General features: G+C 34.2%; 1 protein-coding gene across 1 annotated transcript in view; it reads left to right on the top strand.

The window, feature by feature from the left end:
• The window catches only part of LOC150096239 (midasin), a 1081806-nt gene that overhangs the window by 777095 nt on the left and 277339 nt on the right, over positions 1-27372 (top strand). The window contains exons 60-63 of the mRNA XM_090409469.1: positions 693-884; positions 9368-9628; positions 12075-12146; positions 23285-23716. Of these exons, the coding sequence (XP_090265595.1) occupies positions 693-884; positions 9368-9628; positions 12075-12146; positions 23285-23716 (957 nt within the window). The remainder of the gene's footprint in view (positions 1-692; positions 885-9367; positions 9629-12074; positions 12147-23284; positions 23717-27372) is intronic.

Consider the following 27372-nt stretch of genomic DNA (forward strand, 5'->3'; position numbering starts at 1 on the left):
AAATTGCAGCTTAGGTTAATTATAATCTATGTTCTTTTGAGTGCAATCAGGATGCTGTTTTCAAATACAGTGGTTGCAAATGGTAATTCTTAGAGAGAGATCCTTATATTTTTCTTCTATTCATTCCTTTGAAGAAAATATAATACTGCAGTTGTTGTTGTTTTTTAATTGACTAGAAGTGAGTTATTTATTTTAGAAAAAAAAAAAAGATTGTAATGCAAATACAATTTAGATCCTTCAGAGCTTCCCATTCCATCCTATCTTCCGTTTCATGTTAGGCTCAATGCCCTGTCACAGCCATGCAACTTGGATCTCTTAGAAACCTGATTCTGCTTATGGTAGGGTGATTAATCTTATCTGCATTGTCTACTGTGACTATAAATTGCATGTACTCCTCTGGTCAGTTTGTCTGTTTTGCAGAATGAAAAACCCGAGTTTTTCATTCTGCAAATGTTTTTCATTCACCTAAGAGGGAAAAACCCTACCACCTCCATCTGAGACCTAACTCACGTCTAGTTGAAAAGCCCAATAAAAGTTCTTCCATCTTATACAGGATTCAGACCCAGATTTTTTTCCACCAAAGGGCTTTGTCTGTATTGACTGAGCTATGGAGGCTTCTCTTTCAGAACCTTTTGTATTTAATTATATCTGTTGAACATTTCTGTGAATTATATCTGCTATTCCTTTTACAGTTCAAGAATATCTCTTCAGAGCTTGGTTTATATGATTGCCAACATCAGTCAACAACAGGACACAGCATATTCTCAGCTGATATAAACTATGTTCATCCTTTAATTAGAGGATCTTTGGAAAAACAACAAGAGCTAAAAGACAAAATTTCCAAGCTAGAAAAAAATATTGCTTATCGGCCGTCATCCATATTGGTAATGTTTTTGAATTTTTTTTATTATTTTATTGGAATATTTTTTTAAAATGGTTGCAATAGAAAATTGAAAAGAAATGGAAACACTTTCTGTTGAATTAATAAGTGATTAAATAAAATAATAAGTGGATCCTTAAAGTGTGGATGCTATTTTTCTCTTTGTTGCAAGTGACTTGAAGCAAAACTTCCAGCTTCTTTTTCAGCTTACCGTATATTATCACGTATAATGCGAAAAATTTATGGTAAAAAAATACTACTTAAAGTTAGGGGTTCGCATTATATGTGGATCCTAAAAAAAATATAACATCTTATTAGACTTGCATGCACAATATATACTACCTAATGCCTATGCAACCAAATCTACTTGACCCACTTGCATTCGGCGACCAAGTGCGCATCGTATCTGCGCATAAATGTGCGCTCAGTTGCCGAATGATAAGAGCACAGTGAGATAGATAGAGCACTGTTAGGTATATCGGTTTAACCAGAGTTAATTTTAAATATTATTCGTTAAACAAACCTAACCTGAAAATGAGCCAACAGAAACATAAACGTTCATCTTTTGAAGCAAGATTTAAATTGCATGTCGTGCAGTTTGCAGAAGAACATAATAACAGTGTTGCTATGAGAGAATTTGGTGTAGCAGAGAGTAATATTAGACTTTGGCGTAAGCAAAAAAAGACAGTGATAACTAATATTTAAGGAATTGACAGCGTATACTAGACATATAAATTAAAATAAACTTTAATATATACTTTCCGATATTTCGGCGAACGTCACGTTGCTATCTTCTTGGGAACTTATTACAAAGACACGTGCACACAAGTACTACATAACAGCAAATGAGAACTGAAGCTAGGAAGCTAACATTTTCCTAAAGTCCTGGTGGTGCCCCCTGGCGGGCTATATTGGTGGTTCTTGGCCTTTGGGCTGAAGTTCTTCTGATAATTGTTTCCCAAATTTAGGGCAGTCTCATGCATCCAAATTTGTTGAGGTTTGGCATGTTCCTAAGGGCTGAGGCTGATTCCATGAATAGTCTTTCATACTTGAACTTGCTGCGGTGTATGACTGTGGCTTTCTTCCATCTTATTCTGTGGCAAGTATCCAGAGCGTGGTCTGCAAGCCCAGAGTGGCTGTACTGGTGAAATCGGATGTAATCCTTGTGTTCTGAGATTCTGATATTTGCTGTCCTGCCACCCCCCCCTCCCCTTCACAAAAAAGATTACTCTAAATCCATCACCATTCCCTACATCCGAGGCACCTCAGAAAAAATCAACAAAATCTTAAGAAAACACGACTTAACCACTTGTTATAGACCACATAGAAAATTGGCATCCCTTATCCGCTCCACTAAAGACCAACCACTCCCCCTAGACCTACCTGGTGTATACCAGGTCCCTTGCAGCTGTAAATTGTCTTGCTTTGGCCAAACAGGCAGGACAGCAAATATCAGAATCTCAGAACACAAGGATTACATCCGATTTCACCAGTACAGCCACTCTGGGCTTGCAGACCACGCTCTGGATACTCACCACAGAATAAGATGGAAGAAAGCCACAGTCATACACCGCAGCAAGTTCAAGTATGAAAGACTATTCATGGAATCAGCCTCAGCCCTTAGGAACATGCCGAACCTCAACAAATTTGGATGCATGAGACTGCCCTAAATTTGGGAAACAATTATCAGAAGAACTTCAGCCCAAAGGCCAAGAACCACCAATATAGCCCGCCAGGGGGAACCACCAGGACTTTAGGAAAACGTTAGCTTCCTAGCTTCAGTTCTCATTTGCTGTTATGTAATACTTGTGTGCACGTGTCTTTGTAATAAGTTCCCAAGAAGATGGCAACGTGACATTCGCCGAAATATCGGAAAGTATATATTAAAGTTTATTTAATTTATATGTCTAGTATACGCTGTCAATTCCTTAAATATTAGTTATCATGTTTAACCAGCGTATAAGCCTCTCAACAAGAATAAAAAAAAGACAGTCTTGAAAAAATCCCCAAAACGAAACGTGCCCGATGTGGAGATGTAGCATCCTTTCCAGAACTTGAAGAAGAGCTAAATGAATGGATTTTGATGCAACAACAAGATGGCATTATAGTAACAAGAAATACAATTTGTTTTCGAGCTCTACAACTCAAGAATGGTAAATTCAAGGACACACCAGGTATTTCATCTTTTCTTGCTTCGCCTGAGTGGTACAACAGATTTATGGAACGCAAAGCATTAACATTATGACACCGAACAAAAATTGCGCAGAAATTACCAAAGCAGCTTGAAGAAAAAGTTCAGTCCTTCCTTAAATTTATCATAAAATTACGGAAGTGTCACGGATATAAACTTTCCCAAATTGGCAATATGGATGTGACGCCCATGTACTTTGATGTGCCTGGGAATCGAACAGTAAACTCAGTTGGTGAAAAGGGTGTCTTCATAAAAACAACGGGACATGAAAAAACACATTTTACTGTTGTTCTAGCATGCATGGCAGACGGAACCAAATTAAAGCTGACAGTGATATTTAAAAGGAAGAAAATTCCGAAGCATATGAAATTTCCACCAGGTGTAATTGTTCATGCCAATCAGAAAGGTTGGATGGATGAAGAAGGTGTACAATTGTGGCTGGATCAAGTATGGAACATACATCCAGGTAGCTTGTTACATCAACAAAGCATGCTAGTCTGGGATATGTTCTGGGCGCATTTAACGGAAGCAAGCAAAGAGAAAGCATGTGAGCTACGTACAGACCTAGCAGTCATACCGGGTGGTCTAACTTCCATTTTGCAGCCGCTTGATGTCAGCTTGAATAAGCCGTTTAAAGATCACTTACGTGAAAAATGGAGAGAATGGATGTCATCTGGTTTGGTGAAGATGACAAAGGGTGGGAATTTTCAGAAGCCCAAGATCACCCTAGTCACCAGCTGGGTTAAAGAAGCATGGGATTCGATACCATCTGAAATGATTCAATGCTCATTTCTTAAATGTGGAATAAGTAATTCAATGGATGGATCCAAAGATCATGTCATATACGAAAGCGAGGATGATGCACAACAACATGGAGAGCATGAAGACGATGACGACAACTGCTACACTGATGGCGCAATCCCTACAGATGAATTTATAAATGAAATGTTTGATGACTCAAAAGATGAAGAAGAATTTAAAGGATTTTGACATTTTGTTTTAAAATAAATATTTCTTTCATTAATTCGTATTGTATTATTTATAATGTTTTGGAACAAGATTAACAGATCGCATTATACGTGGATATGGCATTTTAGGGCAAGTTTTCAAACAAAATTTCTAGTTCGCATTATACGTGGATCGCATTATATGTGATAATATATGGTATATTCATTTTAGCAATAACTCAAAACAGTCAACTAATCTAAAGCTGACTGATAGATCTAAATGCAGAAAACTTTTTTGCAGAAATAATAGAGAAGGCATGTGCAGAAGTACATAGAAGTTATACCATCTGCTGCTGTGTGCAAATTCGGTCTGTCTCTGCTTCCATTGCTTTCACCAGTCCTGCTGTAAAAACACCTGAAGTCAAAGCTGACTTCGAAACATCATTCATCTCTTCCAACTTTTGCATAGCTGCATCTCCTACTACAAACAGCCACATGCCTTCTGTTATCTTTCAGTAGAAAGATAATAGAAGGAGTGTGGCTGTTTGTTGTATTGTTGGAAATTTTGTTCTAGTCAATATTTGAACAAGGTGCTTTTTCTGAAGTACAAGCATCTGCCCAGTCCTTGACTTAAAGCATGTGCGACTTATGACCACTCGTACTTATGATGGCCAACCTTTTAACACATTCACTATTTACTATCTCACTACTGCAATCCATAAACCAGGATGTTATTGCTACCTTCAAGCATATTATTCAAGATATACTTTTGCTCATTGCTGCTAGTTAGGGTACGAAATCCATAGAGACATTCAAAAGGAATATAATTTCCAGCATCATACAAAGAATGTAGATACAGCATGGAGTGAAGTGAAAACAGCAATTATGAATGGTGTTTAGAAGAAGAAGATGTTGAAAATATATGCTCATACATTCACAGAATTCAACAAAGACAAAGCCAAGAAATTGGTGACAGGATATTACTGCTAGTTAAAATGTTAGCAGTTGACAGTGAAAATGTAGAGCAGTTGGTGAAAGCTGCGGAAGATGCATTCTCAAATGAAGATCTTATGAAATTAGAAGCACAGAAAGTTGCAAAAGAAGAATGGAAATAGTAGAAAGCAGAACAAGACATCTATCTCTCTCTCTCTCCTGCTCAAAAAAAGTTTGCAGTGAAAAAAAAAAATTACCTTTGCAGTTTGGTTGTTTGAGGGAATGGAATCCCAATATGGAGAGATTTAGCAAAGTCAAACTATGCAGGCTGAATTGGACTTAATGCAAAAATTTTTAAAGACGCCCATTCCTGCTGTCACCTCCTCCCCAAAGATGATCCTAGACTTCTAGAAGTTCAAATTCTTCACATTCAGATTTGTTGTTGATGATCCAGCCTCTCCAACTTCTGATGAATCATCCAATTAATGAAGCAACAGGCTTTGCAGAATTACTCTTGATCCATTTGTTTTCAGCTGATTATTTTATTGGTAAATGCATAGAAGCATCTCATGTGTCATTATTTATTATAGTACAGTAGTATAGTATACATTACAGTAATTTTATGTTATAATTTATACATTATATTATTTCGCTATAAATAAAGAATGAAATTAGTTAAAATGGTAACAATTCTACATTTTAGCATTCATGCATGTTAATTGTTAACATATCCTTATTTATGGTTCATGTAGTGATTTCCAACTTATGACAGGATTGTTCAAACAGAACCCCATTGTAAGTTGAGGAATTAATGTACAATTTTTACCCACCATTAATCTAACATGGAAGAAAACCCATTCCAAAAAAAAAACAGAGAGATAGAACTTTGCGTTCAAACACTGAACTCTGGAGTTGTTGCCTTAGTCACCCCAGTCCTCTCTAAAATAATGGAGGAGTTCATTAACCATGAATTTCATCACTACCTGAGGACCAACTATATAATCAATAACCACCCATACAGATACAGCTTTGCCAACAATACCCATCTCTGAACAAGATACATCAAATGAAAAGGTTCTAGAAATCTCTTATGTTGCACTTGACATTTTCCAAGGTTTTTGATAGATCTAATATAGATAGTTGCTTAGTAAATTTCAGCTTATGGTCTGCTTTCCATCCTTTGTTACTAGGTAAACAGTTTGCTCACTGATGGTTTACTGCATGTAATGGTGGATTTCTCTACCAATGTTGGAATGTCTCGAGGCTCTGCTCCTGTCCTCTTTTTCTTCTGTATAGTAGTGGCCTTCTTTCACTAATCTCAAAGACCTTATCTGTAGTTTTGCTAATATGTGCTGATGTTTCCATGGCAAACCTCAATACTCAAACATTCTGGCTTCAAGATATACAACCACTGTCCAGAACACTGATCTCCATGGCATTTTTCATTGTAATGGAGAACTTACCCACAAGAATCAAGTGACATTTAGAGATCTTTTATTAGATCTCTTCACATGCCAGATTTCAACTTTTCAGTTGATCATCTCCAAAGAATGCTGAAAAGTGGATGAGTCTTCCTACTTTTCACTGTCTCCACATGTTTTATATTATTTATATCTTGAAAGCTTCACTGGTTTATTGTATGTTGCCAACTATAAAGTACATTTATATATATTTTTAACTGGCAAAGTTACAAGCAATCTGTAGTGAAACTAGCTTTCCTTTAATGTATATATATATATATATATATATATATGTATGTATTTTTAATTCTTGACAACCAAATAAAAATCCAGATTTTCATCATGGCAATTCTCGCTCTTTTCTTATTAAAAAAAAAGATTTTAATTTCCCCTCTCACTGTTGATAATACTCACCTTTTTTCGGATTCTATTCTTGGACTGACATGTTCCTCTAATCTTTTTAGGCAAAATTACATTTGTAGTTTCCTCAGCTTCCAAATGACTTTTTTTTCCCATTCAAGGCATTACTTTTCACCTTTCCAGCTACCACTGTACAAATTCCAAATCTGCACATTCATTTAAATATGCTCTCATATTTGGAATGGCATTCCATAATTGGTTTGGCTTATTAATGATCTCTCTTTCTTTCACAGACTTACTTCAACTATTGTCTCATAAATGGTATACTTCATACATTTCCTACAGGTTTCCATGGGCACTGTTCTACTGAAATTTCATCTATTTCTTTCCCCATTTCTTCTAAGCATACAGTAACTGCAGTAGCTACTGCCCAGTACCACTTGCAGTCCAACTGCTAACCCACCAAATTTGCTTCTTCTATGATTTTCTCACTCCATCTATCTCTGCTCTCTGGAAAAGCTGTATGAAATAGCCTCCCCTTCTCTCTCTCCTCAGGGACTACAATCTCTAGCTGTTCGAAAAGAGTATCAGTAGATTCCTTCTGTTTCCATTCCCACCCACACCTGGAATTATTTGTTGTAAATTCTAAAGCGTTGTATATGTGGGACTGATTTAAAAAAAAAAATCAGTTTTTTCTTAAATATCAGATGCACACATAAAAGGTTGCAAATCCTATGGCACATTAATGCCCATGTATGGACCAGAGTTAGAAGAAGAAAGTTAGAAGAATGAAGAAAGTGAATGATTAATGTGTGTGTGTGTGTGTGTGTGTGTGTGTGTGTGTGTGTGTGTGTGTGTGTGTGTGTGTGTGTGTGTGTTAAAAATACCAAGCAATTTTAAACCTGGTTTTACTCCATTTCCCAAGTAAGCAAACAGACAAACAAGTCAAGTTTGCGCCTGCTAGTGATGCAAGTCTAGCTGATCCTACAGGTAGTGCAAGACCAAGGCAACTCGTGGTAAAGGTGGCATAAGCTCTGATCACTAATCTTAATATTTACCCTTAATGCCAAAACACATCTCCAAGAAGGGGATGTATGATGTTTTGTATTAAAGGCAAGGGGGCCACTACCCAGACCGGTTTCGACCTTTATTGAGGTCTCATCAGTGGTACGGATAGATAGATAGATAGATAGATAGATAGATAGATAGATAGATAGATAAATAAATAGATATATAGAGAGAGAAAATATAAAAAATATATTCTCTCTCTTTCTCTGATTATATCAGTGAGAGAGAGAGAGAGCGATAGAGAATATACAGAGGATAGTTAAACAACATTAAAAAAATGCAATGCCATGTATAATGTGTTGACTGCTTGAGTATTGGCCACTGGTGTCTGAGTTACAGAGAAAGAGCACAACAATGAGCAGTTGTATGATTGTAAATAGATGAACATGTGTAAGTGAGACATATTGAAGACACACACACACATCTCCATATAAAGGAGTCTGTTGATGCGAAGTAGATGGACTGAAGACAGGTTGGTTCAGTAAGGAAGTTCAGAGAGTAAAGGGGTGTTGACCAGCAAAGGCTCCTCTCCTTTCAAGAAGAAAGCAGAGACAAGGGGGCTACTTCATCAAAGGTTTTGACTTACTGAACCAATTCATCATTATCCTATTTCATTCCATCTATCTCTTTTCTTTGGAACAAAGAAAAGAGATAGATGGAATGGGAAAAAAATTAATACAATGAAAACAATAAATGAATACAATAAAATAGATGATTACAATAAAAGAGATAGATGGAATGAAAAAAAAAATGAATACAGTGTTGATAATGACAGGTGAATTAAACAAATTTCATCTGAGCAATTTTGTTGTTGTTATTTAGAAGAGAGAGAGGATAATAAAGACCTGTTAGGCATTTCTACATGCTCTTGCCCATCCAATTGGAAAAGGGTTGTAGCATGATGTGCAAATGTCATGTTTTAGAAACCAAGACCGTGAACTGACTTGAATTCTTGTCAGTATACTCACTGAACTCCTTGTTCATTTTTGTATTACACTTTGCTATGCTTCCAAGCATCTTTTTCTTTGTAAAATTTTTGCAATTTAAAAGTGATTTGAGTGCATGGAAAATTGTAAACTTTTAGTAAATATATATACACTGTAGCTGGAAGGAAATTCTGACCACTTGCTTAGTTAATTATGAAATAATAGAGAATATTATTATCCTCTCTTTTCATAATTTTCAGTACCAAGATGTAGCCTCCTAGGTTGACCAAATGATTAGTATCTTCCAACCTGCTGGCTCTCAGTTTGAATTTCACTGGCATGCTTACAATAGCAATTTTCCAGCTGAGCAAATTTTGATGTAGAATATCTATCATATGTATATTTCTTCTGTCACATGCTATCATTTGAAAATGGAGGGATAGAATATAGGAATATTGAGCATAATTATCTTTTTTTTTTAGTTGAGAGGCAAACCTTATAAAAATATAACTGGAATAACCCTACATTTTGTTTTGATATATGCTAATATAGTTTCATATCCTAAAATAAACTGTCTTCCTTTCTACTTATTTTTATTTCAGTTTGATGAATTGGTTAATGAGGTTCGAAATTATTTAGCAACATTTGGATCGCCTACATATGTATTTGAGATGGTTACTAAGCTAGAGCAGCATAGGGAAGCATTAACAAGAAAATTTCATTTAGTTCCCAACAGAATAGACAGTGATCTTCGGGAATTGAAGAAATGGAAAGATTCTCAAATGAACTTTGTTCACAGACTTATTGTTAATTATTCACTTTATCGTGATTTGGTGGTTCCATTCTTAGTAGGAATAGAACAGGTAAATCCTTTCAAAATATGCATTAAATTGAATCCAGTCTTAGTATAATATGCATTCTTGTGAAATATATAACAAAAAATAATAATAAACTTGAAGGAGTTGTTACATAATATTAGATTTATTGGACCAGGTTTTGATAAACATTTATACATAATTGTCTACTAGTTTCGCCAGCTCTGTGTCTGTCTGGCTTTGTCAAGACGAGAAAGGTTATACTAATATTAAATGCAAAAACAAAGGAATGCAGTAACGACTTAAAAAAACAGTTAAACAAATTGGAGAGCACACGCGACATCAAACACATACAGCGTGAAGACTTAGTGATTGTTATTAAGTCACAGAGTTAAAAAAATATCATCACAGAAGAAAAAGACATAGTTGCTGGGACAACAGCTCCATGCCATATATCGAAGAGGATTACAGATGTAGAACCTTTAAAGAAGCTGCAGGGAATAATATTAAAAGACATTTGGAGAAACCTATTAAATTCATTAAGTTTAGCAGAACTAAATTATGCAAAAAATTATAAAATGTGACTTAATAACAGTGACTAACTCTTCGCGCTTTATGCATTTGATGTCACCTGTGCCCTCCAATTTGTTTAACTGTTTTTTAAGTCGTTACTGCATTCTTTTGTTTTTGCATTTAATATTAATATAACCTTTCTCGTCTTGACAAAGCAAGACAGACACAGCTGGCGAAACTAGTAGACAATTATGTATAAATGTTTATCAAAACCATGGTCCAATAAATCCAATATTATGTAACAATTTCAGTGAAAATGACTAAATAATAACTATCATAATAAACTTGAAGGAGATATTTGATCAATAAAATTGACAGTATTTTGTAATCATAGTACAGCAAAACTAAAATGTAATAACTAATATTACTAAAAAAACAACGATACCTATGATCGATATTATTTTTAATGTGCACGTATTCATAGAAAATCTTATCTGACTTAAAACTTTTTTAAATGTTTTAAAACTTTAAATGTAAAAAAAAATATTTTCAAACTTGTATTAAAGTGTGAAAAGAAATATTTTTCTTACATTTAAAAATTACCAGTAAAGATAATTTCTCTAATAAAAATGACTTAATAATATTTATTAACAACAATTAAAGCACCTCCGTAGCGCAATTGGAAAAACAGCAGTACATCGTGTCCTTCGATTGGAATAGGCCTAAGTTCGATTCTCGTCGTGACGGGAGGAATATTTATGTGGACTTTTTCAATTGAAGGTGAGTTAGCCAATCTCATACAGAGGTAACAAGGGATTTTCTCCTGGAAACTTGGGTTTTCATCCTGCATACAGACAAATCGGGCCTTCAGAACACACACAATTTACAGACAAAAAATACTAGTTGTGGTGGTGGGTGGTAGATGGCATTGATGGAGATGATTGGTAGTAGAGGTTCGGGGTGTAGTGGTGGAGACAGTTGTTTAGTGGGTGTCCTCCTGTAATGAGTCTTTGGACTCCTTGGAAGTGTCATGAATAATAATGATAATAATTTAAAATCTGTATGATTAGTCAGTTAACTACATGTAAAAAAAATAATGTACAAAAACAAATATGAAAACATTTGGAGAAATGAACAATGGTAATTATAATGGTAAGTGATTTCTGTTCAAGGCACAAACTATTTACTAATAGTTTAGCATCAAGATATTCATAAATTCACATAGAACACACAAGAATTAAGAAGTGTTTTATTTACTATGTAGTTAATGATATGGATACAAGAGTATACAGGAGATTTGAAATAGGAAGTCATATAATTTTTAGCATGATGAAAATAAATAAATTGAAAAGAAAAACATGAAAAAAAGTTTTAAAAAAGAATGAAACCTTTCAGAATTTGACTCAAATATAGAAATATTATTGGAGAAAAACATGAAAGAATTTGAAAACAAGAACCAAACCTTCAAAATCCATTAACAAAATCTGAAGAAAACATTGACTGATTCAGGCAAGAAGTGTGCAATGAGAAAAAAATCAGAACTTATGGTAGACTTGCAGTTAAAGTCTGCCCTTGAAAATATAGAAATCATATGTAAAGTTTTCAGACAAGTAGAACAAGTGCTCTGAATTTTCATTATTGTAAGAGTATATAGGGAAAAAATATGAGAATGCTATGTGTAAAATTACCAGACTACCAAAAAAAGTCCCATATGCACACTGTTATTTAAATGGAAATTAACTGTGAAAAATTATCCTTCATAACAAATCATTCCTATGATTTCTAAAAAGTTTGTTTCTTTATTTTTATAATAAACAGTTTCCATGTCTAACAATCCTTCAATTTATGATCTTTTACAACATAATTTTTATTTTTCTAGATAAGAACACATACTTAAAGAATATTTTTTAGCTATTTTAAAATTATGAAATTAAATTAGTTGTTGTGTAAATTATTTTCTGCTTTGCAATTTTAATTACAGGTTCTGATAGGTATTCAGATGTTGTCCCACCAGGTTGCTTCGTTTAGAATAAAAAGGAAATATGGTGCCAAAGTAAGTACCCCCCCCCCTCTTGGCTTTGTAAATAAGATCATTGGTATGAGTAAAAATTGCATAAATAATTCTTATTTTATTTACCACCAAAATATACATATAATTAGCTTACTCTTACATACCCAGTATTAAATGCATTTTCCCTTTATGAAAAACATACTATTACAATAATTCGTGGCATAATGCATTATGCACATGAATACTATGCATTATGCACATATAAAAGAAAGTGTGCTTTGCATCAGTCAATAGTAAGGCAATTGGCATGAAGGCATTACCCTCAATATATAAGTAGCCTAGTTGTAAAGATACTTTGCTTAAAAGCTTTGTTTGCTTATACTTTAATAAAGAATTAAACATGAATAAAATTTCTTGGCAAGTATAATTTATTGCTTCCAGTATTGTGGACTTCACCACATTATGACAATCCAGTGAAGGCCTTCCTGAATGAGTTTCTGGACAGATTAAGAGAACATGTTCTATTGCATTGCTTCTTATGTCACCAAATTTTGCACCTCCCCTCTTTTTGTGCTCACGTATCATAAAGTTATCCTGTGTCATTTGAAGTGGCTTGGCTATGTCAGCAAATAATCACTGATTGCAAATCCATTTCCATCACACTAAATATGATATATATATATATATATATACAAAGCTACTAAAATTTATTGTTTCTGAATCTGAGAGAAAAATCCCTGTGATTCTCTCTCTCTCTCTCATTCACTCACTTTGCAGAACACTGGTATTGATTCTCGCTAGCAACTATATAGTATCATGTGTAAATGTATGATACTGTACTTTGGACAAACATCTGTTCCAAGGCATGCTTATGCAGAGTATTGGATACAAAAGCATCACTGCCCCAGTATTTTCCAGATATTTTTAATAACTTGGTGTATAGGAACTTAACACAATATCAGGTAAAGATTTGTTTTCCAAATTGGATATGCACAAGCATATCCTGGAAGTAAGGGAATTGAAAAAAACGAAAAGTGATTAGAGAGGAATCAGAAGAACATGGATGGTAAGCAGCAAATGGAGAAACAGGTAATATATTGCATAAAGATTTGGTGTAATCAGATAGGTAAAATCAATTGTAAAAAGGATATTCTATGGTACAGAGAGTCATTATTAAACATGCAATTGATGATAGTGTTACCACTTCAAGTATTCTGAATTCTAAAATAAAAAATTTAATGAACGTAATTGAAAAGCAGAAAAGAAAATTAAAACAGGTGGTAGAACAAATGATTTATCTAGTGATAAATACAGTACGGGTGAAGATGTGAAAGGACTATTTGAAAAAATGAAGAGTGAGAAAGTGAAAATAGTACATTATCTAGATATGATAGCATGAAATTAAGAGGAGGACTATGATATCAAACAATTTGATATATAGGCTATGTATAAAGAATAGTTGCAAGTTTTTTGGATATGTTGAGTAGGCTTGAAGGAAGAAGATTTATATAAGAGGAACTGCTTGCATTTGAATTCATTTGTTATTAGCAGTCAATAAATAAAAGTTATTTATTGATTATGAGACATAATACAGAAAGTCAGGGAAACTAGATTATGATGTTAGTAATGATAACAATCTGTGTGCAAGAGCGACTAAGTTATGCAACAATATTAATGATAAAAATATGATCAGTAATGGAGGTGATCAATGAAAAGATTATTACATGTTCATCTGGTTTGGACTTAAGTGATGTTTTAAAGATTTCTGCATAAATGAAGAATTTGATATGAACAGGAATCTGAAAGTTAACCAACTAGGTCGTGCAGACTACTAGAGAAGAGCATATACAAAAAAAAAACATGGAGGTAACTTATTTTTTCTACACAAATGCCAGAATATAAGTAAAAAAGGGTTGAGTTTGTTGCCTTAATGAATACATTTTGGCCTCAGATTATTGACATTAGTGAGACCTTTCTCTCAGAGGCAGATATACAAACTGGTATTGAGTGTAAGGTGTAGTATTTTAAGGCAAGATAGGTGAGGAGGGATGTGATTCTAATGATATCGAATGACTTGAGTCCATTTAAGGTAGAATAACACTTAGGGTAGTTTTGCTGACCTGGTTGGCCTAGTGGTTAGCTTAACCACTCTCAAGCCAAAAGGCTGTGGGTTTGAGTCCCATCACGGACATGAATGTTTGATTGTCTGTGAAAATACTAGTGGTGGTGGGCAGTAGATGGTGTTGGTTCGTTGTAGTTGGTGGATTGAGTGATGGAGGCAAAAAAGTTGTAGAGTAGGTGCCCTCCCTTGAGGAGTCTTTGGACTCCCTGGAGGTGCCACGTAATAATAAATATGATTGCAATATTAGTAACAGTTTTCCATGTAGCAGTGAGTTTGAGGTTATTTGGTGTGAGGTGAAGTTGTAACAAAATCAAACACATGGTCGGATGCCACTTCAGATTTCGTGAATCAGCTACTAGTGACATCGGAATACATTACCAAATAAACCTTAATGGGTACTGAATGATTAATTTTCATGCTATCAAAACAAGTGTTCTCTGCCAGGTTGGCAGGGAAAAGACTAGGAAGACCAAGATATAATTGGATTGATACAGTAAAAAGTGCCTTAGAAGACAGAAATATAAGATCTGATAATGTTGGAGCCTTGACAGATAACAGATTGATTTGGAGGAAAATTGTTGATAGGAAGTTAGTAATGATGTAAGTTTTTCATGTAGCCCTATCATAATATCCTGTTTACCCCTTGAGGGTACATGTCAGGAATTTGATGATGATGATTATAACTGATTCTCTTAGCATACAGAACTGCTGTACTAAAGGTTCATGAGAATGTCTTGCTATAGCACATAATTTTCTATAGCAAATTTCCTTTAAAATATCATTTCTGTATGGAATTGGGCAATACTTCTCATCAGTTTGTTATAGCAAGTGAATTTGTTAAATTTGTTTGCTATAATTTTAGGAGAAAAGTTAAGAGTATTATAACTTTCTCCCAATATGAAGTTTTCTTTATTAAAACTAATAGCACAGGCCTGCAAAATTCAAGTGACAAAAAGTTATCTGGAAACTATTAACTGTTTCTGATTTATTATTGACTGCTGATTTCAAATATCTCTTCCAGTTTTCTCTATCATATAAGGATTTTTCACAAAATGGATCTCAATATTACAGTAAAATAGCTTTAAAATGCATTATATTAAATAAAATAACAGTATTTAAAATTTTCCGTAAACATTTTTGGAATGAAGGTAGGGAAAAAATTTTTTAATTAAAGTAATTAAAAATTAATCTTTAGTACATACAGGTAACCCTCGTATAACGCGGTACTTATACAACGTGGTTTCGATATAACACGGTCTACAAATTGTAGTATCCCTTGTTCAACGGTTTCAATATAACGTGGTCTACAATTTCTGGTAACCCTTTATTTATTTATTTTTTTTTTCATATTTTTCACCGCGGGACTTAAAAATCAAATTTTATCTTCGTTAAATTTGTGTCTGCCCGTATCGCACAAATAGTTATAAGTATCGAATTTAGTTTTATTGCATCACTGAATAAGGTACTGTACAGAGGCTTTTGCAGTCTGTGTCATTCTAAACAAATAGTGCAATTAGAATTTAGCAAGTCTTCACCTATAACTTCAAATTTTGCACACCCTTTTACACAGCAAGAAGTTGAAGCAGCCTTAAAGGAATTAAAGCCTGGTAAGGCTCCTGGTTTTGATAACATTCATCCAGAATTTTTGATTAATCTGGGAAGAAATGCAAGATTGTGGTTAACAAAGTTCTATACTGACATTCTTACAACTGGTAAACTTCGCACTATTTTTAAAAAAAGCAAAAGTACTTTCAGTTTTAAAGCTTGGTAAGCCTAATCATAAACCGGAAAGTTACTGACCTATTACTCTCCTCAGTTGTTGTTATAAACTCTTTGAAAGACTTGTTTATAATAGAATAAGCTCCATAATTTTTAAAAATGTCCCAATAGAACAAGCTGGCTTCAGACCAATTGTGGGTGTTGTGACCAGGTACTCTTTTTGGTAACTCACATAGAAGCTGGTTTTCAAAAAGGTTTAAAAACATCAGCAGCATTTCTTGATTTGTCAACAGCCTTCAACACTGTTTGGAGACAAGGCCTTCTATATAAATTATATAAAATTATCCCATGTAAAACAATAGTCCATATTATTAACAATATGCTAACAGATAGAAGATTTATAGTGACTATAGGTAATAAAACTAGTAGTGAAAGGGAGTTAAATAATGGACTGCCACAGGGATCTGTTTTATCTCCATTATTATTCAATCTGTATATATCTGATCTTCCCCATCACTACATCAAGGAAATTTTGTTATGCCGATGATATAGCAATAACTACACAGCATAAATGCATAAGTCATACAGAAGAAATTCTAAAAGCTGACTTAACTATTCTGAATGAATATTTTAAAAGATGGAGACTCTGTTTAAATAGGAGCAAAACAGTAATATCTTGTTTTCATCTAAATAATAACTTGGCAAATGTGAAACTAAAAATTGAATTGAACAACACTATACTTCCATATAATACATTCCCTAAGTACTTGGGAGTCACACTTGTCCATTCTCTCACTTTCCGGCAACATCTTTCAAACTTGGCATATAAACTAAGGACACGTAATAATATCCTACAGAGACTCTGTGGCACTACATGGGGTTCTAGAGCCTCTACTCTTCGGACAACAGCCCTTGCTTTGGTATTCTCAAGTGCTGAATATTGTGCTCCTGTGTGGCTAAATAGCTCTCACACAGTGATTATCAATTCTCAATTGAACAGTACCTTAAGATTAATTACAGGCTCTATTAGATCGACCCCAACATATTGGTTATCTCTTTTAGCAGGCATCATTCCTACAGAACTACGTAGATTGAATTCTTTAGTCCGTGAATTCCAAAAAATTGCAGGTAATCCGAACCTACCTATTCATCAGGATCTCCCAACTCTTAACTTCAATAGATTGAAATCTCGCCATCCATCACTATGAGCAGCAGAAGAACTAGTGCTAATTAATTTTAATCCTTTATCAAAGTGGGAAGAAACATGGAAGGAAAATACAAAAGAACATTTGCATAACATCTTTAAAGGTGATCAAATCATCACAGAATCAGATCTACCTCCCAAAACGTAGACGGTACTAAATTTATCTAACTGGCCAACAGACTTGATTAAAAAACTAAAATCGATGCATCCTTTAACTCCGAGACTCTATGGAGTTCCAAAAGTGCACAAAGAGGGTATTCCTTTACGCCCAATCGTTGATGCAATCAACTCGCCCACCTACTTATTGTCAAAACATCTCTCGAAACTCCTACAGCAATACATCCACAACTCAGAGAGTTACATCAAAAACTCTGGACATTTCGTAGAAAAGCTAAAAAACATCAAGATATCGGATAATGATCTTCTAGCCAGCTTAGATGTCACCTCTCTCTTTACAAACGTTCCCATAGTAGAGGTCATTGACATCTTAAGTACCTTGTTCCCACAAGATATAACCGTATTGTTTGCTCACTGCCTAAACTCCAATTATTTTTCTTGGAAAAATAAAATCTATCAACAGTTAACAGGCTTGGCAATGGGAAGCCCACCTTCATGTGCGGACCTCTTTATGGAAGACTTAGAAAACAAAATCCTATCACAAATTTTTCCTAGACCTAAAATTTGGTTTAGATATGTGGACGATATCTTCATCATATGGAACAATAACAAAGATGACATATATGATTTTCTCAAAAAGATCAACACTTTCCATCATTCTATTAAATTCACTCTGGAACTTGAAAGAGAAAAACAACTTCCGTTTTTAGACATCTTAATCAAAAAACAAACTGATGGCAGTTTAAATCTATCAGTGTACAGAAAACCGACCAATACAGGTCGCTACCTACATTTTAACTCCTCTCACCACATATCACATAAACTCAGCATTATACACATGTTAAAGAAAAGAGCTATTTGCATCTCAACGGACAACAAGACCCTTCAAGATGAGTTAAAATTTATTTCCAACAATCTGTACTTGAACGGCTATCCAAGAAGACTAGTCAATAAAATCCTTTTCTCTGAACCACCACAAAGAGAACAAGAAGAGATTCAATATATAAAAACGATTGCAATTCCGTATGTAAGGGGCATCTCCAACAAGCTCGCCAATCTCCTCAAACAACACAAAATAAGAGTAGCATTTCAGCCTATAGATACTATTCGTAAACTACTAAGATCTCCAAAAGACAACCATCCTTTCTACAAATATGCTGGAGTCTATAATATTCCATGCTCATGTGGCTCTAATTACATCGGACAGACTTCGAGAAGCCTCGAAATCAGGCAAAAGGAGCACATTGGCTATGTCAAAAACAACAGACAGGACATTTCTGGCCTATCGTCTCATTTCTCCACAACTAACCATGTCATCGAGTGGGACAAAAGCGTTCCCCTTACTTAGAGGAAGATTACCATTCAAGAATGTTCAAAGAAGCAGCCACAGTCGCCCGTTCTACTGTGAACCTTAACAGAAATCAAGGCCTAATACTGCCAGAGATATGGAAAACCCTAATCAGAGCCTTAAAAATGGAAGAAATGAACTTTAATACAAACTACAGAAGGTTCCTCAGCAACAGCTAGCTGATCTTGTACACTCGATACGTGTTTCACTCACATTCGATACTATTTTATTTGTAATTATTCTAGTCAGTTTTTATTCTTGTCAGTTTTGCAGTTATGCATAATTGTGAGAGTGTTTAAACCTATAAGTGCCCTGAAGAAGCCAACAGATAAGTGTGGCGAAACTAGTTGGTTCAGTTAATTAATAAAATTGATCAACACTTGATCGGTTAACCAAATATTATTATTTAGGTACTAAATAGAATTCGAAATCATGGCCTATGTGGAGATACTCTCTATAAATGGAACAGACAAACATCTCCAGAATGTGACTGGTGCTCCACGACAGACTATGCAACATATTGTAACAGAATGCATCTTCCGTGCTTATCAGAATGACTGGAATGACTTTTTACAAGCAGCTCCTGAAGCTGTGACCTGGATTACGAACTTATATCTGAATTTATAATGATATATATGTTTCTTTTCCATATTATAACATATTAAGACTTTTACTTTTAACTCTTATTTTAATTTTCCAACTGCTTGGATTAGATCTGTGTTTTCCTTCTAAGTTTTAACTTAAAATATTTTAAATTCTTCAATTCTATTAATATATAATGACATCATGATTCTCTTTTTTAACATCATGTTTTTGCCATGAGCTATGTATGTATGTATATATGTAGTGCAATTAGAGACAGATGGAATAAAAACGGCACTAAGTAATAGATCACATGTCCCTTCTCACAGAAACTATGCTGTATAGACTTAAGCAAAACCATATGTTCCACCTAAACACAGTATCTAACTAAAAACTATTGTCCAATTTTTCAATTATGAAATAAGTGTTTGTTTTATTGCATTTGAAATTCTCGATGTCATTATGACAGATCACAAAGGCTAAATTAAAATAAAAGATTACCAAGAATTGAAACATGCCATATAATGAATATGCGAGTTCGCCTGCCACCTCAAACACAAACAAGAAGCCATAAAATTGAAACAATTGTGTGAGTTGAGCCAGTTAGTAATGTGAAGTTCCATCGGAACGTTAAATGACACCCTGTTGTGAATGTGTTAAAACTAATAGTGAATGTTGTGTGACAGTTTCAGATGTAATGGAATTCGATTGAAGAGAATTAGCATTTCAACTCAACACTTGTCTGTTGCGTTTGTCTTTGGGTTGCGTGATCTTTTGTTAATACTGCACCAATGATATGCATGTGTTTATAGCTGCTGTCTTGTGCAAAACAAAATTCAGCTTGTACGTATTGTAACAATTAAAAAAACTTGAATAATTTATAAGCATATAAAAGGATATCACCTGTAAATCGTTGACATGCCAGCAAAATTCTCAGACGTGCAACCTCTGGCATGAGTGCCATAATGTTCGCCATCTAGGGTTTACTGTATAAAGTGTTTATTGTTAAAAATTGTCTTCGTTTTCTGTTAGGAAAGTACATTTAATATCATAAGTGTGTTATTCTCAAGCTGAGCAGTTTATTTTCTGGTGAGTTACATACATATGAGAATTATACAAATGATATCCAAAAGATTTCAAGTGGTGACAACCTCCAGCCACTTAAAGAACATCTACAAAATATTATTTCTGAAGACAGTGATGACGATTAAAATATGTGCTTTATTTTATTGTGTCTAAAACATTTATGCATTATGTGCAATGAAATTTATGTACAATTTGTAATTTTTATAATTTTATACTGTGTATTTGTCTCATAGTTTATGTTTTCTTAACTTACATGAATTACCTGAATTAAATAAAAATATTGTTTTTGTTGGATAAGTCATTGTTGTTTATATAATTAAAAAAAAGAATTCTGAACCTAACCCTACTTTTTCTATGTGATCTAAGTCTCATATAACGCGATTTATATAACACGGCATTTCTATGGAACCTAACATCCATGTTATACGAGGGTTACCTGTACTTTATATTTCGTTGTGGTGTCTTTTTCTTACTCCTTCAAAGCTTCTTTTTGAACTTTTTCTGTGAAATTCTTTTCCCGGGTCATCTCTATGCAACATCTAGCAATAGTCTGCCATCACGTTGACATTCCACTTGCCCTGATACCTTCTTTCCATCTCCTTGATGTCTTGGTGGAATCGTTCTCCTTGCTCTTCGCTGACAGTTTCCAGATTCTCAGGAAAGTAGTCTAAATGAAAGTTGAGAAAGTGCACTTTTAAGCACATGGAACATCGTAAATCCTTGAATTTCTGTAGCATGTCTTCCACAATCATTTTATAGTTGGGTCCTTGTGATTTTCTAAATGTTTGGTCACCACCTATTTCAAAGCTTTCCATGCTTCTTTTTCAACAGTTGCCATTTTTTCTTCAAACAGTTTATCCTTCATAAGTTTCCTGCTGTAGATAATCATGGAAATTTTGCACAGATGTATTTAAAACACTCTCCTTCTTTCGGCAAAAGCCTTGACAAATTGTTTCATCAATACCAGCTTTATGTGAAGCAGGGGTAAAAGGATTTTTTCCTGAGCAACCAAAGTTTCGTGTAACACATTTTTACTTCCAGGTTCTAATATGACTCTTTCTGGCCATTCCTTCCTGATCCAATGTTGCTCTCAATCTCGTTTGTCCCACTCGCACAAAAAGCACGGGTATTTGGTGTATCATCTTTGTTGTCCCAAAATCATAGATATGAATTTAAGATCACCACAACCTGTCCATCCATGATCATTGTACTTAAGTTTGCTGAGAATGAAGGCTAAATTATCGTATCGTTTTTTTTCAAATGCACAGAATGTGCTACCGGTACTGAAGCATACTTATTGTAATTATGAAGAAGCACAGTTTTGAGGCTTCTTTTTGAGAACCGATAAACAACTTCCAATCGATGGCATCATATTTTACGTTGAATTTGCTCATCAGTCCCGGAATATCGCTGCAGTAAATTAAATCACTTTTCCCTGAAAAGTAAGGAAGAAAATCTCTTTGTCTATATCTAAACCATGAGAAAGAAGTGCCACGGGACTAACAAAGTCTTTTTGTTTAGTCTCAAGCCCAGCTGTTCTGCAGATTCCTTAAGAAGACCTAAATCTCTGACCAAGTTGTTTAAATCAGTCTGTGAAAAAAGATCAGGTGGGCCACTGTCTTTGTATTCGTCATCATTGAAATCTTTGACTTCTTCATTTGAATCACTGCTGAGTGGTTCTTCTAAAATTTGTGAAGGTGTTGGCATGGGTATTTCAGACCATGTTCCACTGGGTGTATTGCAGATGATAAATTAGGATAGGAAATGTCTTTGTTATTTTTCACATTAAAACCTTGATGCAGGGTTCCCAGCATACCATGGGAATTCCGAAACAGAAAGATTTTTGTTCTCCCTTTGACTACCTTCTAAGTTCTTCTACACAAATGGAACATACTATATGCAGTGTCCATGGCTTACCTAAGTCACCAAGTTTCATTCCAAAATACGCATAGTACACTTTTTCCACGAAATCTGTAATGTCTTTTCGTTGTTTTTTACCACTAACTCTCCGCATATGTAGCAGAAAATGTTAGTATTGATTTGCAACCTTCAAGAGGTTGCAAAAATTCATTTGCAACCTCTTGAAGCCATTACAAACACCACTTTAAACACAAAACAAATTTTAATGAATGACAACACCGTTACAAGACACTACATAAAAACATTAAAAAAATGCAAACACATTAAATTAAATCTTCACACTAACTTAGAAAATATGCCACTTTTCAGAAATATGATAACCTAGTAGTCAACGACTAAAGTTCAACTAAAGAATCGCCCAAGAAAATATATCTGTGACAACAGGGAAGTCATCTGTTATCTCGGCGAATCAGATTCAGAGTAGCCACTTGCACTTTTATCTGCATTCCTCCCTCCCTCTCCTATCTTAAGAATGAGAAGTTCATGGAAATTTCTTTATTTACCATAAAAAGGCACTTCAAAAAACCACTTATACAACTAATTAGCTGTAAATAAAGGAGAATGAAAATAAATACCAATGCGCTGAATTTAAATCCAAATACTACTAATAAAAACAATAAAATTAGAAATTGTGTAAAATTGGTGGGTAATGGAATTTTTTTACTATTTTTCCTGAACTCAGCACCTAAAAATCTATAAGAATCAATTATTACTTCTCAGACAACTTTTCCATCACAGGTCTGTGTAGTTTTCTGATCTTTATTAGTTGTCTTTCCAATAATATTCTAAACTCTGATCATGGCATCTAAAACATGCAAATTCTTATATTCAGCAATTTCCTCCAAAGCCATTCAATTTACTTTGTATTTAAATTCTTCTTACCAAATTACATATTCTTACTATTCTCTACAGTACATTTTAATCTTATTTTAAATGATACCAACACAGTATAACCAAAAAAAATTCTTTTAAAATTTCTCTATTCTACTTATGGACTGTACTTTTCTTTCCTATTTGAAAATAACATATGCACTAAGGATATTTTCTTCCTAAATTATCAATTTTTTTTTTTCTCCTCTTAGGATATGCTTAGTTTAGAAGAGCTGCTAAAACAGCTATATTCTTTCCCTCAAAAGCTCTCAAGTCCTTTACAGCTGGCTGATATACTGACTGATCATCAGACTATTTCATCTCTGCAGCGACTCTCTTCTTGTCATAATAATACCAAATTTGCAATGCAGATTTCCTCAAAAATTTTAAGAGTTGCATTTTTGCAAATAACAAATGATGTTATAGTTTCTCCCTTTCAGTTCTTGAAAAAGGATGCTTTATACATAATGGATCTTATTTTACACAACTTTGTCAAATCGTGGAATCAACAGAAAGAGGAACAGAAAGTAAAAGAAGAATTAGAAGATAACTTGTTCCAGTATCATACTAAGCAACATCTTGATATTAGTGAGGAACAGCAGCAACAAAATGAGTTGGAAGAAATGTTTCCTTCTTATGAAAAGGTTAGTTGTATAATTGAGAAAATGTATTTAGTTAAATACATGTAGTTACATGTAGTTGTAGTATGATACATGTAGTTAAATAATAATATCATTATCATTATTACGGGCTACTCCAGGGAGTCCTTAGACTCATCGAGGGAGGCCCTAAACATCATGTTCACACAACTGTTCAACATTCTCACAGTATCTATCATACCTTGCCTTGACTCGCTCACTGTCATAGCACCCACAACAGACTCTGGCAGCTTATTCCACTCATTTACCACTCTAAAAGTAAAGAACCCAGCTCTAACACCTCTGCTAACCACGCTCTTGCCCAGCTTCCATGGGTGTCCCCTAGTTCTCCCACCACCAGTCCTGATCTCAAATATATCCTCTGAATTAATCCTATAGAATCCTTTTAGCAATTTGAATGTCTCAATCATATCTCCCCTTTTCCGCCTATCAACTAGTTTCTGCAACCCACAAATCTTCAACCTGTTCTCATATGGTTCATTTCATAGACCTGCTATCATCTTAGTCACTCGCCTCTGAATCCTCTCCACCTCTTCCCCATCAAGAAGGAACCGACGATAATATATGTATTGTCAAGATATTTAAATATCTTAATGTTATTTTTTATGAAAAATATTATTGTTAGTTTATGTAATTGAAAATGAAATAAACTAACAATAATTTTATTTTACAGTAAAATAAAATTATGCTAAAACAATATTTTATTTTACTGTAAGCAGAATATAGTAGCACTGCTTGTAGTTTTGCTATTGGTTACTACTGACTAGTGAGATTGTTAAGCCTAACTGCATTTCATGGTTCATGTCATCAGTGGAAACAGCGTATCATTTATCCTCATTTAGAATCAGCAAGATGTACATACCATTTTTCTTATGCTGTTGGAATTAAAATACCTGTAGACGTTTTTCATACTAAGTGCAATGAATTAATCAGTGATTAATTCATTGCACAGAAGTAATTAATGAATTAACCATATACAAACATATCCAGTCTGCCATTACTGAAAAAACTTCTCTTTGCTGTTTGCGATACCTGACTGTCTTGATGTCATTTCACGCAGTCACAATTGAGAAAATACAGCATATGCTCAACTGTGATATAAAAAACAAACAGCTGATGCACATAAGACAGAGAAGAGAGATTTATATATATGAGGAGAATTGTTAAAAATGGAAATGGATGGAAGGATATAAAGGAGAGTTTCAAAAAATTCCCTTTAAGAAATAAGGAAAAATATAAGGAATGAATGACTGTTTTGTGGATTGCCTATATAAACAAATTCCTATTAAGAAGTTCATATATCTTCACTGTTGTGATTTTGGGTTTTATGAGGTGAAAATTAGATGAAAAGCTATTCTTTGTTTGTGTGAAACTGACAGTTGTCAAGTAAAAACACTGGAACATTCCATGTACATTGTTTCTTGCTTCAGTACTGGCTAGCTAAGTTTTATGAAGAACACTATTGATATTTTTGGTACTTGTTTTAAGTTCTAACTGAATATTCTTGAACTTATGCATATATTGGTAACACAGGCATGAGTTGTAATATTCTTGCATGATTGTGAGCAAGAAAATTTGCTGCTGCTGCTGTTTCCCTAAATTAATTCAAGAACTGATGAGAAACTTATGTTCTGATTTTCCAGAGCAATATTTTCCAAGTTTACTTTGAATGTTTGTTTGAGTTCTCTAAGATATGGTAACTTCAGCCTTGACAGATATCTTGTATTTGATGCCAGAGCACCCAATATTATATAGTTATGAATGCATGTGAGAGGGAGTAAAAGGGTCACTACTGTTTTAATATAAACTTATTTAATATGTTATGCTTATATATATACAGGGTGTCCCGAAAAATGTATACACACCTTGAATAATTATAAATATAATGCTTATTAAGATACATGTAAGTTTTATAATCAAAATTAAAGAAAACATCTAGAATCTTTTGTTAAGATATTGCAAGTGTTCAAACTGATGGTCATTTTGGTACCTGTTTTAAGTTCTAACTGAATATTCTTGAACTTATGCATATATTGGTAACACAGGCATGAGTTGTAATATTCTTGCATGATTGTGAGCAAGAAAATTTGCTGCTGCTGCTGTTTCCCATTACCAGGCTGCTGATAATGCATATCAATGGAATTGCAAACATCACAAATAATTTCATTTGGTATTTGGGCACATTCTCTTTATATATATATATATATTTATATATATATATGTTTTTATATGTATAAATATATACATATAAAAAAAAAGAATCCCCCACTAAAAAATTTCAATTAGTCTTGTTTTTCTGAAACCCTTCCTTATTTTTGTATCATAAGGATAGTATAAATTATGCTTAATACTGTCACTCCACTTTTTTTCCTAATTGCATCTTGTATCCAATTAATGGATACAAGATGCAATAACCAATTAATATACCATTTTAATGATAGTGAAGAACTTAATTTCAAGTTAATTTTAGAGTATGGAAAGTTGAGAAATAAGTATTTTCTCTCTCTCTCAAGCAAGGACATACTTCTTTTTATACCCCCCCCCCCCTTTATATATCCATTTCAGATCAGAGTTGAATGGAGAGAAATGTCAGAATAGCTGGAGAAAAAGAAAAGATGACTCAGGCATTTATATTTTACACTTTTTTCTTCATTCCCGTACCTCTCAAATCTTAAGTAACTTCAGATTCTCATAACATATTGTCAGATCCTAAATGAAGGAATCTTGGAAAGAAATCATTCATTTAGGGTCTAACATATAAAAATTGCAAACATAGAGCAATACCTGCACATCAGTTGTAATTAAAAGTGAAACTTCCTCACTTTATGTAAAAAATTTGTATTCTTTATTTAAGCACCTTATATTTAAGCTATTGTGATTAATTTGAGATTTCATTTTGTATGTCTTAAAAAAAAGAGGGATAATGTGAATTAAATTTAAGCCTTACTTAAGCTATGCAAAATCTATTGTGAGTCATCATAAAGCTGTTAAGTATTAATTCCTGGAAGGCCTAAAGCTACACGCATACAGCGTAATGCTGGCGGGTATAGCTTATTCGGAAAATCACGTAACCATGTACTGCATGAATGAGAGTATATCAGCGTCGTATAAACGAAGGATAAGCCAAAGGGTGAAATTAGTAAGGATCATGTGCAAAAAAGGGGCTGAAAAAGAGGGTGCTCTAGAGGAGTATAAAAGGGGTTGAGCCTGGAACACAGGGCATTCTCTTGGTCTCTTGTCATCGTTTTCCTGTTGGGTGGTTCGGAAGGCGGGCAGTTTCGCGTAAAAGGGGAGGGGTGAAGTCTGTGATGTCGGGCAGCGAGCGTTCGTAAAGAAATGAAGCTGGATTCCATGCAAAGCTGAAGGTAAAAATTCCTGTCCTAGCAGAATCAAGCTGTCGCTGAAAAGCCCCATCGAGTTGTTCCTGAAACACAAAGATTTTGAGTCTGTTTCCGGCAGAAAGAATGAAGATAGCGTAATCCCTACGTTGGCGTATAAACAGCCAAAATAGATGAGAAATATCCAGACAAACACGTGCAGAACGACGCGGAAAAGGTCGGTAAGGTGTAATTGCTCTAATTTTGTGTGAATGCTCATTGGAAGAAAGAAGATTGTTTACGATTGTGAAATTTAGAACTTTA

This window comes from Typopeltis vanoorti, chromosome 19 (assembly GCF_054136105.1).
Source record: "Typopeltis vanoorti isolate ZY-2024b chromosome 19, IOZ_Tvanoo_1.0, whole genome shotgun sequence".
In the NCBI taxonomy this organism is placed as follows: domain Eukaryota; kingdom Metazoa; phylum Arthropoda; class Arachnida; order Uropygi; family Thelyphonidae; genus Typopeltis; species Typopeltis vanoorti.